The sequence below is a fragment of the Poecilia mexicana genome, unplaced genomic scaffold, assembly GCF_051168715.1.
Source record: "Poecilia mexicana isolate PSO_F unplaced genomic scaffold, ASM5116871v1 scaffold_17, whole genome shotgun sequence".
NCBI classification, from domain to species: domain Eukaryota; kingdom Metazoa; phylum Chordata; class Actinopteri; order Cyprinodontiformes; family Poeciliidae; genus Poecilia; species Poecilia mexicana.
In genome coordinates this window covers 16257764-16273984 of record NW_028263386.1, presented here as the reverse complement: position 1 = coordinate 16273984, position 16221 = coordinate 16257764, and the positions used below count along the sequence as shown (strand labels likewise).

Genomic DNA, 16221 nt, shown 5'->3' with positions numbered 1-16221 from the left:
AACCATGACCTCACACAAATCAGCATGCAATTCAAATAACTTTAGCTGTAAAAATTGGTAGGGTACCCAAAAGATACTCTCAAGAGTAGCATAACTTTAAAATGTTTTTACTCAAGTAGATGCAAACAGAAGTCATCCAAAACATGACCAAAGAGTAAAAAAAAGAACAAATATTTAATGAATATTCTGACTGAACACTTTGATTACATCTGTTTCCCATTTATTGAAAGAAATAAACCCACGGGTAAATAAATGTGAAGAAATTAAGTAATGTATTCATAAATTAACCAACAAAGGCACCAACAAGATCTAAATTTCAATTGTTCTCAATATGAAGCCTATGAAACCAACCAAACTTCAGATGGCAACACGGCTGTGCTGTTTGCCCTCCAAACAGCACAGCAAAGTTCAGATAATTAACACTGAAACAAGAAATCTTGCGTACTGTGATCAAAAAAGCAGACTCCCTGTATCAAACTGTGGGTATGTATGTATGACCTCTGCACCATAAATTGAGTTGAGTTACTTAACATTACTCAAGTAAAAGTTTTGTGAAATGTAACTTTTTTTAAATTACAAATAAAAGTAACTGATTACTCTCCACCTGTAAATATGTATGATTTTTAATTTCTATATACCAAAAAAATCTTTTTTTTTTTTTTTTTTTTTTTTATTCAAACAAGTTTGGCAACATGGTAATTGCAGAAGAAGTTCTAATACATTAAATATTGTTTAGTCATGAATAAGGTGGCACAATAAAGGCCGTTGCTATTAGTTGAGCTTTTCTTTTTACCTTCCCTTTGGTTATGATTTTGACAGTGCTTTAGCTGTAAAAAAAAAGCTCAACTAATTGCTAAATAAATTAAATCAATCCATAAACAGCGAGATTATTACTTCCATAAACAGTGTGACGTCTACGTTCTTCGCTTTGTGGTTGTAAATCGTTCACAAGTCACATTTAATTAGTATGAATGAAACAAAAAAAAATAAAACTCAGCAAGAGAATTGGAATGGAGCATTAAGACAACTGTGAATGTAGCCCAAACCACAACTAGATACAACTTTAATTTTATATTTTGGTGGCGACAGTGGGTGTTTGTACTGCAATCGTTGGATCACCAGTTTGATTCCCAGTCCATTTGTGTCCCTGGGCAAACACTTCATGCACTTTGCCTGCTGGTGTTGGTCAGAAGATCCAATGGCAAACAAAAAAAAAAAAAAAAAAAAAGCCTCATACAGCCTGCCCCAAGGAAGGCAGCTGTAACTTCAATCCAGTAGCTTGTCATCTGTATGATTGTGAATGTGCCCTTTGAGATTTCAGTTAGATATAAAAGAGCATTTTAAGTAGAAACATTACAATAAAACCCAGACATGCTTCATTAGAATGTGGGGCTGAGTAAAGTGAGCATACAACTAGAGATTTGTCTAATTTAAAAAAAAAAAAGCCTTGTTCCACCCAATCCTGTCAGAAGTAGGACTTCATCTACTTGAGAGCTGAGCCATGTTTCATTGGCCTTAAGATAGAGATCACGGTCTACCTATGAATAATTGCAGCGACATTGAGAAACACCTGATCAATTTTGAAAATACTTAATCTACCCAGAGTAAGAATTTTATTTTTAGTGTGCAAAATTTTAATCACAACATCCCAGCTTGTTAGGCTTTTGGGGAAGCACTGAAATACCCCCTATATGCCAGTATGAATTTACCTCAACACAAACAAATCACAAGTTGTGTTTTCAAAACTTTATTTTAAAGCTTCACACTAGCCTTTATGAGAATAAAACATGTGTGGAAAATGTTCATTTGGAACAACAGGTAGGTACTCCAAGGGATACAACTGTCCAGGGGCATCAGAAGGACCCTGGGTAGGTTCAGGAGACTCTGTAGTTTTAGATGAAATTGCTGTCATCTTCTGTCCTGAAGTTGGAGACTTTGGAGGTTTTTCAGTTGGATAAGGCAAGAAGGGAGGGAATTCTGGAAACTGAGGCCAGTATGGGACGGGGAAATACGGCGGAAAGGGAATCTGAGGATATGGGATTTTAGGTACTGATGTGGTAGGTGGTGGGGCAGTCGTCTGAGGTGGGAAAGGGTGCAGATACAGGTATAAGGGAAGTTCTGGAGATTGTGGCACAGGTTTTGCAGGTTCAGCCGGTGCAGGGAAGAGATGAGAATAAAAGTCAAAGTAAGGCTGGCTCGGCATCCGGGGAACCTGCGGCATCCGGGGAACCTGCGGCATCCGGGGAACCTGCGGCATCCGGGGAACCTGCGGCATCCGGGGAACCTGCGGCATCCGGGGAACCTTAGTTCTTGCAGGTTTGGGACATAACAGAGACAGAGGATGGCCTTGCCAGAGTAGTGGTAGCATGTAATTTCCTCCCTTGTGATAAAAACAGATTACATTTGAACAGAATATTACATTTATTTCATTAAGTTTTATGCAAAGCAGTAACTGCATAAGAAATATCCAAGTTCAGAAATGTATCCCAACATCTTGCAAAGTTAAGACAGTTTTACTTCAACACAAACCATTTTAAAGCAAATTATGGATACCTGCTGAATCATGTTGCAGCCATCATATGGAGCCATCAGAACAAAGGCCATTGGGTCCCCATGCATTCTGTAGCCACATTTTGGAGGGACCATGGACAGAGGCATCGGGGGCTCATGTGCTGTGGAGTGGGGGGATATTAATAGCCAGTCCAAGTGACAAATTTACTTTGAACATGTTTGTTTTACCTTGCTCCACTGCAAGTTGTGAAGCTCCTGGTCCAAGTGACCTGAACTTCATGTGGTCACCAAAACAATGCAGAGAGGTTGCTAAGGGGTTCCATTTCTCCTTGGAGCTCTCTTCCATGTCAGCCTGCTGAGACCAGCCTATGAAGGAAAGGGGGGGGGGGAAACTGTCACTCAAGATTCAGACAAGAATATAGTACAGGCTGGAGACACCTTCCTTATATTAAGCATGTGAAATACATACCAGCAAAATCTGATTGATAATCCGTTTCATCATCCACTGAAGTGTTTTTAGAGTGCTTTTCGCTTCCATAGGGGACCTCAAAAACCCTCCCGAACACAATTTTTCCTTCTTGAACTCGACCTGAGGGAGGAAAACCAGTTTCTCTCTGCACGATTCGTCTCTGAGATTTCCTCAATCGAAAGCAGTCTGTAGTTTTCACCCAGTAACACGTCAGAATAACAACTGCAGCCAAACAAACAGCGGGATTTTTCACTTTTTCTCTACCCATCGTTCAACCCTGCGCAACTTCTGTAAAGTATTGATTTGTCACGCCTTTTTAAAATAACTTGTCGTTTGGAGGCAAAGAGTATTTGCTGCAGCGGCCAATGAAATGGTGCGAGAGAACGCGGCGTGTAATCAGCTGGGACTGGCTACACCTGATCACCTTTTGATCTCAACAGTTTCGTTGCCACTGCGTGGCTCTTTAAGTCACAGCTACGTTTGGATAATTTAAACGCTGACGCGTTTGCACAGCATTTCGAACAAAGAATGGAGCCATGAAGTGAGAAAAATGCGTAATAAATTAAAAAATAGTAATAACCAGATTCATTCATAAAGAAAAGGTTGCCACCTTTTAATCTATAATCATTTAAATGGGTGTGATTCATTAAATGCATCATAAAATTATTACATTTGGAAATCATTAATTTAATTTGAATTTATTATTATTTTTTTACTAACATTGGAATATTTCAGAATTAAAGGGTGTAGGTTTTACATAATCAATGTCGACATGGTACTGTATGATCAAACAGAGCCACACTTCTGATTGGTCAACCTGCAATGTTTGTCCTACAGCGGCGTAGAAATAAATTAAATAAATTCCTTATATGACACAGAACTGTGTAATAATTGCTTTTTTAAAAAATATATTTTTGTGATATATTTGCATATTTATATGAATTATATAACTGAAAATATTGTATCACATGCTGTTTAAAGAAACTGTTTCAAGACTTTTTTTATTTTCTAAATTTACTATTAATTTTATCTATAAATTATATCACACCAAAAGTGCAATATAAAACTGTGATAATTTAATGTGTGAACATACTTAGACAAATACTCTTGATGCACCATTGTATGCAGTTTACACATTTTTTTCTGCTTGGGTAACATCACTAAAAGAACACTACACTTGGAGTGAAATGTGGTTGTAGCAGTGTCATGATCTGAGTTTGTGTTTCTTCAGGTGGAACTGTGTGCTGAAATCAAAGCGAACTAACAATAGTCAGTTTGGACTCAAAACCTTCCACCGTATGATTGAAGGGAAAGACCAAGATATTTTCTCCATCCAAAACAAAAATAAAAAAATGGTAGGAATAGTCCACAGTTCAGAACTAAATCTAAAAATTTAGTTTTGAAATCAAAAAGTTTAAAGAGGGCTACAGATATTTCTACAATCTGACAGATTTGGAAAATGTTTGCAAAGTAAATTTAGGCCAAGCCTAAGAAGATAGAAGTAATTTAAAAATCTGGTATTAGTGAAGTAAGGAAAATAAGAGAAAAAGTCAACACCTTTGTAATAGTTTATTTGCATAGCACATTTTAGAGCACTGCAGCATTTTAATCATGTGTTAACCTTTGAGAGTTATAAGTTTCTTTCTGAGGAAGGAGGGAGTTCTGTATACTTGTGGCAAAATGTGAACACTATTTACAGTGCCAGTAGGTCTAAAAATAAATATATATTTGAACTGTGCCCAATCTGGCACTCCCCAACTTTACAATTTTCCCTCTGCTTCCATCTAGTGGATGACTAAAATAAGTGCAGTTAGAATAAAAGCTGAATACACTGTATTAAGTTACCATATCAAGAGCAATACTGAACAAAGGAAAATCAAAAGGTAATATACATTTAAAACTAAATAGCCATATGTGCCAATATCCCCAAGTCACCATAAATCTATTGCAAGCCACAATTTGAGAAAACTCAATCTTACATCAAATTAGTCTGAAAAATCCAGACTCAGAAATTAGACTTGAAGAAAATGTGTCCCTTTGTTCAACCATTGTTGATCTCTTGCACATTTGAAAAATAAACCCCTTTAAAATAAATGGCTTGTACAGCACTGTATCAAGCCCAGAGGACACCAAAGCATCCATGGTCATTCACACACACATTGACATGCTGATTGATAGTGGCAAGTTACTGGCCTGTAGCCCTGGACTACAACCCACCAGAGGCAAGGCTGCAATGCACCAGCACTTCTGGGCTCTCTGAGCACCACCAGGCATGGTGGGTGCAGTGTCAGATCACTGTATCCAAGTAGTTCATAATTTGACTGTGCCCACTATTCCACTCCACCAAGTGGTTGGACATAATGAAGGTTTTAAGCTTTACTTTTGGCAAAGTTACAAGAACTGATTGTAGTCCGATTATCAAATTTTCATAGACTATACTCTTTTCTCAACAAAAATGTCCAACTTGACCCATGCCATAGACTTTAGTTTCCATTTCAGTTTCAAACTGAAATAACCCTGTAGGGAAAAGAAATTAAAAAAAAAAAACTACACATTGTTGGATCTGCAACCAAAGACACAAGTCCCTTTTATTTTAAACATTTATTTCAACTTTTCAAAGCTAACCTTGATAAAACATGTCTTGAAAATGTTGCTCATTTGGAAGAATAGGTAGGCAGATCACAGGATACCAAGTTGCAGGAGCATCAGGAGGAGTCTGGGTAGTGGCAGGATCTTGTGTTACACAGGGAGTCTTTTGTACAGGCACTGCATATTTCCCATGAGGACAAGGATAGACAGGAGGAAATTCTGGAAGCTGAGGCCAGTACGGCCAAAGAAGCTCTGGATTAAAAGGAATCTGGGGATAGAGGACTTTTGGCTCTGCAGTGGGAGGAGGAGCTGTTGGAGGTGGATGAGGGAATGGGTAGAAGGGGAAGCCTTGAACAGGATCATCTGTTGCATGATAATAGAAGTCAAAAGGCCCCACGGGCGGAACCACAGGCCCCACGGGCGGAACCACAGGCCCCACGGGCGGAACCACAGGCCCCACGGGCGGAACCACAGGCCCCACGGGCGGAACCACAGGCCCCACGGGCGGAACCACAGGCCCCACGGGCGGAACCACAGGCCCCACGGGCGGAACCACAGGCCCCACGGGCGGAACCACAGGCCCCACGGGCGGAACCACAGGCCCCACGGGCGGAACCACAGGCCCCACGGGCGGAACCACAGGCCCCACGGGCGGAACCACAGGCCCCACGGGCGGAACCACAGGCCCCACGGGCGGAACCACAGGCCCCACGGGCGGAACCACAGGCCCTGTATGTTCGGGACACAGCAGGGACAGTGGATGGCCTTGCCAGAGTAGAGGGAGTATGTGATTTCCACCCTGGAAAGCAAGACAGAATGTTAGTTTTGGCAGAGTTACTCTATTCCTGTTTGCATTTAGCATCTGCATTAAACGAGTTTGAAGTTAGCCCTTTATAGTGGTTTAAAAGCAAAGTATAGCAAGATATGCATGACTGTCACATTTAACAGGGTTGAGGTACCTGCTGAATAATGTTGCAACCTTTAAATGGAACAATCAGAATAAATGTTATTGCAGTCCCATATATCCTGTAGCCACATCTTGGAGGAACCATGGACAGAGGTATTGGGGGTTCATTTGCTGTAGGGGAAGAGAAGTTACATCAGTGTGCAGACCTGTTTATGTATATTAAAATAAAAAAATTACTACCTTGAACCACTGAAAGTTGTGAAGCCTCTGTTCCAAGTGACCTGAACTTCATGTGGTCATCAAAACAATCCAAATATGCCCCCAAGCGCTCCAATAACTCCTTGGAGGCTTCATCCGTGTCCGTCTCCTGGGACCAGCCTATAAGATCAAAAGAAGACTTAAATTTGTCCCACTTGTTTTTAAAGCATACAGGCTACATAGTTATGGTCCTGACAAGTGTAGGAGCTCATGAAGCAAGTGTAGCAAACTACTGTGCTTAGCCTGGTTTAACCACATGAGTTTGAGGCAGCAAGACATTTTAGAGGGGAACATACAAACTCCCTATTGGTTAATCATGTAGTGTCGACTAGTGTTTCAGGGCAATACATCACAACTCGGTTACCCACACCATAAAGTCCTTTACTAAACAAAGACAATAAAATCCTTCAAGTTACTCCGACAAGAATTATCCGCTTTTTAAATGTACGCCACACTAGAGCAGCAGCATTAACACCATTAGCACATACCTGCGGAGTCTGACTGATAATCAGATTCGTCATCCAATAATTCATTATTTGACGACTTTTTGTCGATATCAGAGCTCTTGAAAACTTTCCCAAGCAGAATTTTTCCTTCTTGGACAATAGAGGTGGGAGAATGAACAGACCCTCTCTTCACCGCTGGTCTCTGAGTTTTCCTCAGTCGAAGGCAGTCCGCAAGCGGCACCAAATAACACATTAGAAAAACAGCTGCAACCAAGCAGACTGGGGGATGCGCTTTCCGTCCCACACCCATTGTTTTCTGCTGCCTAACTATTGTGAAGCAGTACTGTCACCTGCTATTTAACCTTTAATTAATTGGCCGCTTAAACCCAGTGCAGCACGTGCTGCACCAGTCAATGAAATGTCGCGAGACCTGCTGCACTGTAATTAGCTGAATAGTTTACAGCTTAGCAGAAGACGGTGGCGTGGCCAGAAATTGAACTCCAGCAGGAATACTTCAACATATTTCTATTGAAATAATAGGAGACGGTAGTGTTGTTAACCAATGAACCTGGGAATTCAACATCTTCACCAATGCCTGGTGTGACCTACATTGATCTCCTAAGATAAAACATTCTCCACAATCTTCATGCTGCTGCTCAAAGACTTCTGGAAGTTGGTGGAGATGAAGAGATGACTAATAGCGACAAAGTCTTCATACATGGGTGCATTACATATTGCTAATGTGTTGAAGTCAGATTCCAGTATACTGTTGTTGCATCCCAGTGAACTAGAATACCTTTGAAACTCAAGATTTATAACTCAGGATAGTTCACGTATTGTCTGGACATTTTGATCATTTTGGTTCAAAGCTGAGGTGAACAAAAGTTCACCTTTTCAGAACACTATAACATTTCTGATCAAGAAATTGACATCTACTGAAAAGAATGTCCATGCTCTGTGCAGTACACCCATCCATAAACTACATCAGTGCAGCTTAAGCCTCTGCTGAGGTGCTAAGTAAAGCCCATGTATTCATATTCATGAATCCAACTCTGGTGTCAGAGGCAGAACATCTATGGAGCATGGTTCATATTCAATAATCTGAATGTGAATCAGTGATTCTTGAGAATAGGGACAAAATGGGTTTTAATTTTCCCATTTTTTTTTTGTTATTTCTCAACCTTATGTATGCAAATATGACAAATAATGTTTAGGAAATGTAAAGATGCTAAGGTGCAGGCTCCCAGTTGCAACATTTTTAAAAAAATGATATTTTTAATCGACCTGACCAAGAACGTAACTGAAGGTGGTGACAAACTAGTAAGTAAAAAGAAATACTTGATACATGTGAAGTAATGCAATTTATGTAAAATACATTAAAATGAATTAACTGCACATTTAAGTGAGATTTGACAACAATTTCACTGAAAGAGTCAGAAAAACTCTGATGGAGTTGACATCTGACGGAGTTGACAAAAAGCCAAACTACCTCAATTTATATGATGTTATTCTTTAGGAGGCCAAATTGTAGCTCATCAGGTCCATGAAATCTTTACAGTTTACCAAAATTAAGCTTTTATTTCACAAAATTTCATCAAAGTTTTGTAAATTGTCAGTTATGGTGTTGACACATCATGGTTGTGACGAGCAACTTAGGAATAAAACAGAAGAAAAAACTAAAGAATAACTTAAGCTAACCAGAGCTAACTAGCCCTCTTAGCAAAGGAAGAGAAAGGAAGAGATCATGGGGTCCTCAGAAGTTCTGGTGCCTCCCAATAATGCCTGATTTTTTTTACATTCTTTTCATTTCTGACGGTGTTGACAAAAACTAGGGACAAATTTCAATGGAGTTGGAAAATATATAAAAATGATTTTTAATTCAATTTATTGATACCTCTATAATTATTTATATGACTACTTGTACGTAATTGTCACAATATATAATTTTAGTATTTCTTTAATTGTTTTAAACTGTTATAATGTATTGAGTTCTGCTCCTGGACAAGGGCTTTTACAGGCATCATCCACCGACTACAATGTTTAAAATAAAATATTCAGCAAATACCTGGAAAGTATACATTGTTGTGCTCACATGACCCAGGTTAGTTGAGTTAGATATTTGAAAAAAATTATATTTTGTGTATATTTTATTCAAATTTTGTGCTTTATCCATAGGACCTGTTTTGTCCCTATTCTCAGGAATCACTGGAATATGGTTCATAATTTAGCATTGTATTTAATGCAATAACTATAGCATACTCTTCCAACTCCCCAGGCCTCATTTTTAATATTCGACAATACACGAGGCTCCCTGAATCTTTAGATCTTGATATCTAACCTGATTTGCTTGGTCTAATCAAAAGAGAACCCAAATACATCCTAACATGAGCACAAAGGAGATCAAACTGTTTTCATCTGTAAACCACTTAGATGGTTCACTGAGACATCGGGATTTATGAATAACAGCATCAACGTGATTACACATTGACAAACGCATATAGAAATTGATTTCATAAATTCTGATTTGCAGAAAAATACCATCTCCTTGCAAGATTCAAGTATGGTGAAATTTACCTGACCCCTCAGCTTCTCTCTCGACCTCAAGTTATTTCAATTATTGCAGAAACATGCTTTAAAGTCCTTTTTGTTTCAACATTTAGGCAAGCAGAGATACAGAAAAGGGAAAAAAAAAATAAATCAATCTACACAAGTGAGATAAATTACGGTATTGGTCTTTTTAAATCCATGATAAATAGAAACACTTAAACCCAGCTTCACACTGAAATTGTTACAATGTTTTATTAATATTCATAGCTTCCTCCAACATATGTAAATATAAAAATTATTCAGAAATCTTTCCAAGACATGGTCTTAATGGTATTGTCACAACAATTATTACAGATCTTAATTGGTTTATTTTTGATATGGTTACCTACGTCTCTGACTGGTACACTTAGAATTCTACATATGGCTCGTTGGTACAAATAACATATTTTTTTTTCTTTTCCATTCACAAAGGTCAATTATATGAAACAGGTTAAAGACTACAATAATCGATGTTAAATCTCCCCTCAGTGGACCACTAATTGCCTGGATGAAATCAGCAGTAATATGGATAGTACAAGAACATAACAGAACAGCCTAAACTGTTGCCATGGATCCCGCTCTGGCGTCAGGGGCAGGACGTCTCTGCGGAGCGCGGTGAAGAGTGATGGGGGGCATCCAGTCTGTGCCAGCAGTCCTCCTGCCTTCAGCGCAGACCTTCATAAACATCACTTCACAGCTCAGAGAGAAGCCCACCTCGAACCTGGGGACAAGAAAGAGTCGGCGTGGGTCACACGTTACACCTCGTCAAGATTGAGCGAACATAAAAAGAAATTCAGAATAAACGTACAAGGAGGGGCTTTCAGCTCCAGCCAGGATTTGAAAAGTAGGGTTAGGAGTGGTGATGCGTTCTTGTGTTCATGTGAACGTTCATCTTCATCTCGTTGTCCAGGATTTGCACGAGTTGTTGCATGGAGGGGAGGTGACCCGATTCTAGTTTCGACCACACTGGCACGTCTATAGAAACAAGACTTTGAATGTGGCTGAGTTTTTCTTATCCTTGGAGCAGCAGCACAACAACAAGTAATAAATGTTGCTTACATGTAGCAACATATAATAATGCATTTTCACCAATAAAAGGCTGTGGATGTCACACAGTCTAACAAGAAGTTAGGGTTTAGTCTCTGAAGCCATGCTGGAAAGGAAATGCTCACCGTTTAATGTGATTTCAAACGCTCCTGTCGACATTAACTGGTTTTCAATCATATTGCTGAAGAAGAAGACCATCATGCAGGCATATATCTGACAAGAAGAACAAAAACTAGGTTAAAAGTCTGAACCAAAAAGTTAACATGAGATGTGTTCGTTTTGACCCGGCAGGCGTTAGAGAAAATCCACAAGAAATTCAAACTGAAATGTAACAAAGAATGAATAAATAATTTCATGACAGACATAGATTGGAAAAACAGACAGAGAAAGTAATAGATGAATAAATCAGTGGGTTTGCTAATTCACAAACCCACTGATTGATAAGTTGATGGAATAAACCAAGCTTCTTTTCTGTACTATTTTATCAGATTTGGACTGATTTGTTCATGTCCAAGACTGAAAACCTCTTTCACAAAACGCTCTGCTGATTAGCTGATGGGATTACAGCATCTGGTGTCATTAGTGAAACTGACTTCAGTTTCACTAAAGTCAGTTTTTTGATACGTTTTCCTTTAGCTATATCTGATGCAATGTTTACAGGTTATTACCCACAACAGATACCAAACACTGTCACTATCAATCTTACATTTTTTGTCCAAGGAACAGCAACTACAGAATATTGTGACGCAACACACTCTCTGATGGGAGTATCAATGACCCTGGGGAAAACAATCTAAGCAATACTGAACTTTAAAAACATGCAGAGCTCTGCCAGAGAGCATAAAATGAAATCATGGGACCTTTGGTTGTCTTACAAGTGCATATGTACACCCTGACACCATTTTTCTCCAATTCTAAATAAAACCCAAGTGATTTCTGTAATGGCACAAAAAAAAAAAAAAAAAAAAAAAAAAGCAATGCAGCTGAATCAAATGGCAGCATCCTCCACCCCCCCTCCCCCCTTAAGAGTGTGATTTTAAAATGAAACAGAAATCCTCACCTTGTTTTGCTGGCCCCACTCCCAGATTCCTGGGGCTTGAACACCAACGAGAGCGAATGGGTCCCTGCCGATTATGATCAGTCCGATCACCAGCAGTTTGAACATAGACAGGAAGGACGCAACATGTCTGTGGAAATAAGATACCATCTCATCAGAAACAGAGCACAACACACACTGGGATGATGTTATATCCAACGCCTGAACAATCAGGACATGTCCTACATGTGGACAGTCTCTCTGCAACTTATTCATTTACATCACTGAGGGAAGGGTGAACTGAAAGTTACTCAAACTTCCCTATTTTCCATTTAAACATGTTCTTTTCTTAATGTTGCTGATGTGTGGTATTGCTTCATCAACCACTGGAAGTCCTACTTGGACCGCAGCCATGCGATTATCTGAGGCACATCGCGCACTGCCTGAATGGCTCCCAGCCCTGAACTCTGCCCAGGTATTCCTCTACGCCGTATGCAAGAGCTCTGTTCCAGCGTTTCATGAGTAACCGGCATGGATCATTACCTCATGTCACTCTGTGCTGGAATGCACAGCCAGCATATCTTCCATGATTGATAACTCTATGCATTTTCTTTTTTTAGGTGTGGGGCAGAGAAAAAGTAGAAGAGCACTAGTCATGCCTATGAAGAAAATATAAAAATGTTTTTTTTTTTTGTTTGTTGACACCTCAATACAAGTAACTTCATCTGAGAAAAAAAAAGAAAAACATTCCATTTCGTGTAGTAAATGAGTAAAGTCATGTTTACTAGTTGACAGAACTCTAAAGAATAAAAAGGGGTAATTTATAGCTACGAGACCAACCTTGGAAGCTCAAGGTCTGAGCTTAACCAAAGCTGGACTCTAAACTCTGCAACTTCTAACATTTAAAAGCAGAACTGGTAAAACAAAAAACTACCTGAAGGAATATCTTGCTCTTGCTGTGACATACGCAAATGACAAACTTCACAAGAATTCAAAGAAATGATGTCTGGAGCATTTGAAGCATGTGACGAGATATTTAAGAGAGTCGCCTCGCTGAAATGTAGCCAATCTCTTGTGTGCTCATTAAGTCGACCACATGAAGACCCAGGAGTCTCGGTGACACTCCCTGTTGAACCGCGGCACCAGAGGCTGCATAAAACCAGCCTCCCATCGATGCAAATATAGTGCAACTCTAATGGGACCGAGGTTTCACAGAGTCTGACTTTGTTTCTCCCAGTTTATTTCTTGAAATAAGAGAAACTTTGCGAAGTAAGCAATAGAACCAATAAAAATCGACTGATTAGTATTACGGATTCAACCAGTGGTGATCGAGCACAAATTAGCCAAAACAAATCAATTGTTCAGAAGTTCATTAACTTCAGTAGTTTAGTCCAAAATGTAAAACAAATAGGCCCATTACATACATTCCATGCCACAGGCTGAAAACCTCTAGGTGACAGTGATGTGGTAATTCATCTAAAAGCATTGCCAAACAAATACTGAGTACATATACTTTAGAGTACAAAACAATCTACGTAATAAATAAAGTTCACTGCTTAAACAGCATAAATGAATCTACGTTTCATTACTATTCTCATTTATCGAGGCACCTGCTAATCAGCTGAAATCAGAAAAGGCAGGGCACATGCCACTGCATCCCGATACCAGCTGATGATTAAAAAGCACATTCCAGGTCCTAACCAAATCTACAACTGATGACATTTATCCGTCTGTTACACGCGATAATAGCAAATGAGTATCCAAGGGAACTTCAGTTTGTTAAACAAATTATACCTGATCCTGGGCTGGACTTAATCCACACGTAAGCCGCTAGACAATGGCTGTCCCTTACCGATAGATGGGTATAGGAAGGTAGTTCTCCCCTTCAATGCGGATGTCTGGGTACCGCTGGTACAAGGCCTGCGTGTACTCCTCAAACACCCGCTTGTACCCTCAGGAAATGCTGCAGAAGGAAAGGAGGACAGGTTGTACAACTGGAAAAACAGAATTTAAGTAGCCAAAACATAGTTATCAGCCATTCCTGGAAGACAGTACTTCCACTGTGCTGGAGAGAAGAAGAGGCCTTTTTTTTTTTCTTTTTCCCCGATTCACGAGCAGCTGAATGTTATAAAAAGATTTTCTCTTTTCTTCCAAACGTATCGTGGAGCCTGAGGCACATTTCACATGTTCCTGAGTTACCGACACCAACAACTGATATCCTTCCTGATCTTCCAGAAATTCAGTCATTTAAATAAGTGGCCCTTTTCGTCAAATAAATGGACAGCAGCAGAAATTAAGAACAATGCTACAGTACAGCAGTGTTCAGAACTTTCCTCGTGTTTTTCCATCTGCAGCCAGATATTTAACTGCAGTGAATTTTTATTTCTAAACACCTGTGGAATCTGAACATTTTATTCACCTGTTGTCGCACCAGTGAGCCCAATTCAAATACACAGATCTTGCTCTCTCTGCATAACTTTCCTCCACTCGGTCTTGAAAGTAATTTTAACAAGTTAATCTTTGCTTAACTTGTTGCAACTCGTTTCTCTTATTGAGAATATATCCAGTGCACTTGAGGGTCTGCTTGTACTCATCAAGACTGTCAAAAATCATAATCTGAAACTCATTAAAAACACATTTTCTCTGCTTGTTGAAACTTTCTAAGTGATAAGTTGTTCTGAACAGTGGCGTCAACTCCTGTCATATTTGCTCATTTAAAGAACAGATCAGAGGTATTTTATGCATCAATATACCAACTTGATGTGGCGAATGCATCATCATTTATTTCTATATTTATATACACACACATATATATATTTATATATTCACATGTAAAGAGTAAAAACACCAACGAGGTGAAGTTGTGTGTCCACGTTTAACACTGTGTAAATAATGCAAATCAAGTTAGTTTTTCTAGCTTCCTGTTTTGTTTTCTCCATTTGATGTTTCTATACAAGCAGCTTTACTGAGAAATGAAGTTTCACAATCTAGACAGACCTGTTTCAGACATGTAATAAGTAGCTAAACAACATCGTTATCAGCATGCTGTCATAGGTACAAAGTGAATTTAGCTGAACAAAATTAAAGTGAAAAATCTACCGCTGACACACATTTGCACAAAACTTTAACATTGATAGTCATGATGGATTTGAATAGGACCAGGTTGACATTTATCATGATGTACAATCTCTGTTTAATTACATTAGCATAGTCTGTACAGAAAATGACAGAAAGACAGATTTTTTTTTTATTATTATAAAAAAAAGATTAAATATTTTAGTAGTGAACATGCTGGTAACAAAAGTTAACTTGCTTTAAAAATGAACCAAGTTCACCTAGTAAATGTTTCTTGGGTCTAATTTGCATAAAGTTTATAAATCAACACCTGTGCTGCTTGTTAATCTTTTATTTAGCGGCTTGGAGACTTGCTCTGACCGTTTTCGTTTGAGGTTCAGTGAAGATGTTTAAACCTGTGCGATTCAAACCAAAAGTTTTGAATCGCACAGCTTCACTCACCCTCGGAATGTAGTCTGTACCTTACGTAAAACATGTTTGTCTAATCCACAGACGCTGGGGCGGTTCTTAGAAGATTTAATATGTTTCACTGCGGAAGTGGAGCCATGTTTCCGATGTGTATGGGAGCTACCAAATATTTTACTTTCACACATTTTGTTTCGGCGTTTCTGTAAGAACACACGGTAGCGGACGCTCTCCTTAGTGACCGTTTTTTTTTTCTGCACACAGACTAACTGACATCTTATTCGCTTGTGTCCGTACGGCGATGTTAGCTGGTTTCTTTTAGCTAGTTTCTTTTAGCTAGCTTGCAATGACTCGCCAGATTTCTTTTTTTCGTCGTCTGCTTACCAAATCTGAAACTTAAGCAGAGGTCCCGTAGCAAATTGCATCTTCATCTTCTTTATGCCGCTGCTGTCACCAGCTGTGGAGCAACAAAGCGAGAAAACCCCCAAAACGAGGAGCGAAAAGCGCAACCACTTCATGGCCATCCGGTCCACGGTTGCTTACCTCTGCTCTGCGTTAATCTGTAATCTTTTTTTCCCCTACTGCTTAAACCCCGCCTCTGCTTCTTACTCGCGACATGCATTCAGGTTCTCAGAACGCATAGAGCACCCCCTATTGGTCTGGCTGTGGATATCACCATTCAACGCTGTTGTGAGTCCCGAGTGCTCTGCAATTGTTACATGGACGCTTTTAATGGATGTTTTCTTTTAAAGTATTCGTGATTTTAGTTTAAGATTTATTAGATGTGGATTGCGTTGATCTTGTAAGCTCTCAAACACCCTTAATTTAACACTTATCTTCACAATCCTCCTCACCCTTGGACAGCTGAAAATTATATTAAAATGAAATAACT

General features: G+C 39.3%; 3 protein-coding genes across 3 annotated transcripts; all 3 read right to left on the bottom strand.

The window, feature by feature from the left end:
* Nucleotides 1-1731: 1731 nt before the first annotated feature.
* On the bottom strand, nucleotides 1732-3384 carry LOC106925687 (uncharacterized). The gene is made up of 4 exons (XM_015000132.2): nucleotides 2981-3384; nucleotides 2740-2877; nucleotides 2554-2672; nucleotides 1732-2380 (listed from the first exon to the last, which is right to left on the bottom strand). Exons 1-4 carry the CDS (start codon nucleotides 3246-3248, stop codon nucleotides 1766-1768), a joined length of 1140 nt encoding a protein of 379 aa, XP_014855618.2. The 5' UTR covers nucleotides 3249-3384; the 3' UTR covers nucleotides 1732-1765.
* Nucleotides 3385-5566: 2182 nt separating this feature from the next.
* Nucleotides 5567-7549, bottom strand: LOC106925688 (uncharacterized). Its single transcript, XM_015000134.2, has 4 exons — nucleotides 7223-7549; nucleotides 6717-6854; nucleotides 6529-6647; nucleotides 5567-6368 (listed from the first exon to the last, which is right to left on the bottom strand). Exons 1-4 carry the CDS (start codon nucleotides 7488-7490, stop codon nucleotides 5601-5603), a joined length of 1293 nt encoding a protein of 430 aa, XP_014855620.2. The 5' UTR covers nucleotides 7491-7549; the 3' UTR covers nucleotides 5567-5600.
* A 2404-nt stretch (nucleotides 7550-9953) lies between these two features.
* On the bottom strand, nucleotides 9954-15911 carry selenot1a (selenoprotein T, 1a). The gene is made up of 6 exons (XM_015000135.2): nucleotides 15714-15911; nucleotides 13702-13812; nucleotides 11874-12000; nucleotides 10939-11026; nucleotides 10575-10741; nucleotides 9954-10487 (listed from the first exon to the last, which is right to left on the bottom strand). The coding sequence occupies exons 1-5, from the start codon at nucleotides 15851-15853 to the stop codon at nucleotides 10617-10619; spliced, it is 591 nt and encodes a 196-aa protein (XP_014855621.1). The 5' UTR covers nucleotides 15854-15911; the 3' UTR covers nucleotides 9954-10487; nucleotides 10575-10616.
* Between the last annotated feature and the right edge of the window lie 310 nt (nucleotides 15912-16221).

Bases quoted from the DNA above. Each gene is read 5' to 3' on its own strand.
- LOC106925687 (XM_015000132.2), bottom strand. From the start codon at position 3,248: ATGGGTAGAGAAAAAGTGAAAAATCCCGCTGTTTGTTTGGCTGCAGTT. The intron at 2,878-2,980 runs GTATGTATTTCA...TTTCCTTCATAG, and splicing joins TTATCAATCAGATTTTGCTG to GCTGGTCTCAGCAGGCTGAC. The intron at 2,381-2,553 runs GTATCCATAATT...TTTTATCACAAG, and splicing joins GCTGCAACATGATTCAGCAG to GGAGGAAATTACATGCTACC.
- LOC106925688 (XM_015000134.2), bottom strand. From the start codon at position 7,490: ATGGGTGTGGGACGGAAAGCGCATCCCCCAGTCTGCTTGGTTGCAGCT. The intron at 6,855-7,222 runs GTATGTGCTAAT...TTGATCTTATAG, and splicing joins TTATCAGTCAGACTCCGCAG to GCTGGTCCCAGGAGACGGAC. The intron at 6,369-6,528 runs GTACCTCAACCC...CTTGCTTTCCAG, and splicing joins GTTGCAACATTATTCAGCAG to GGTGGAAATCACATACTCCC.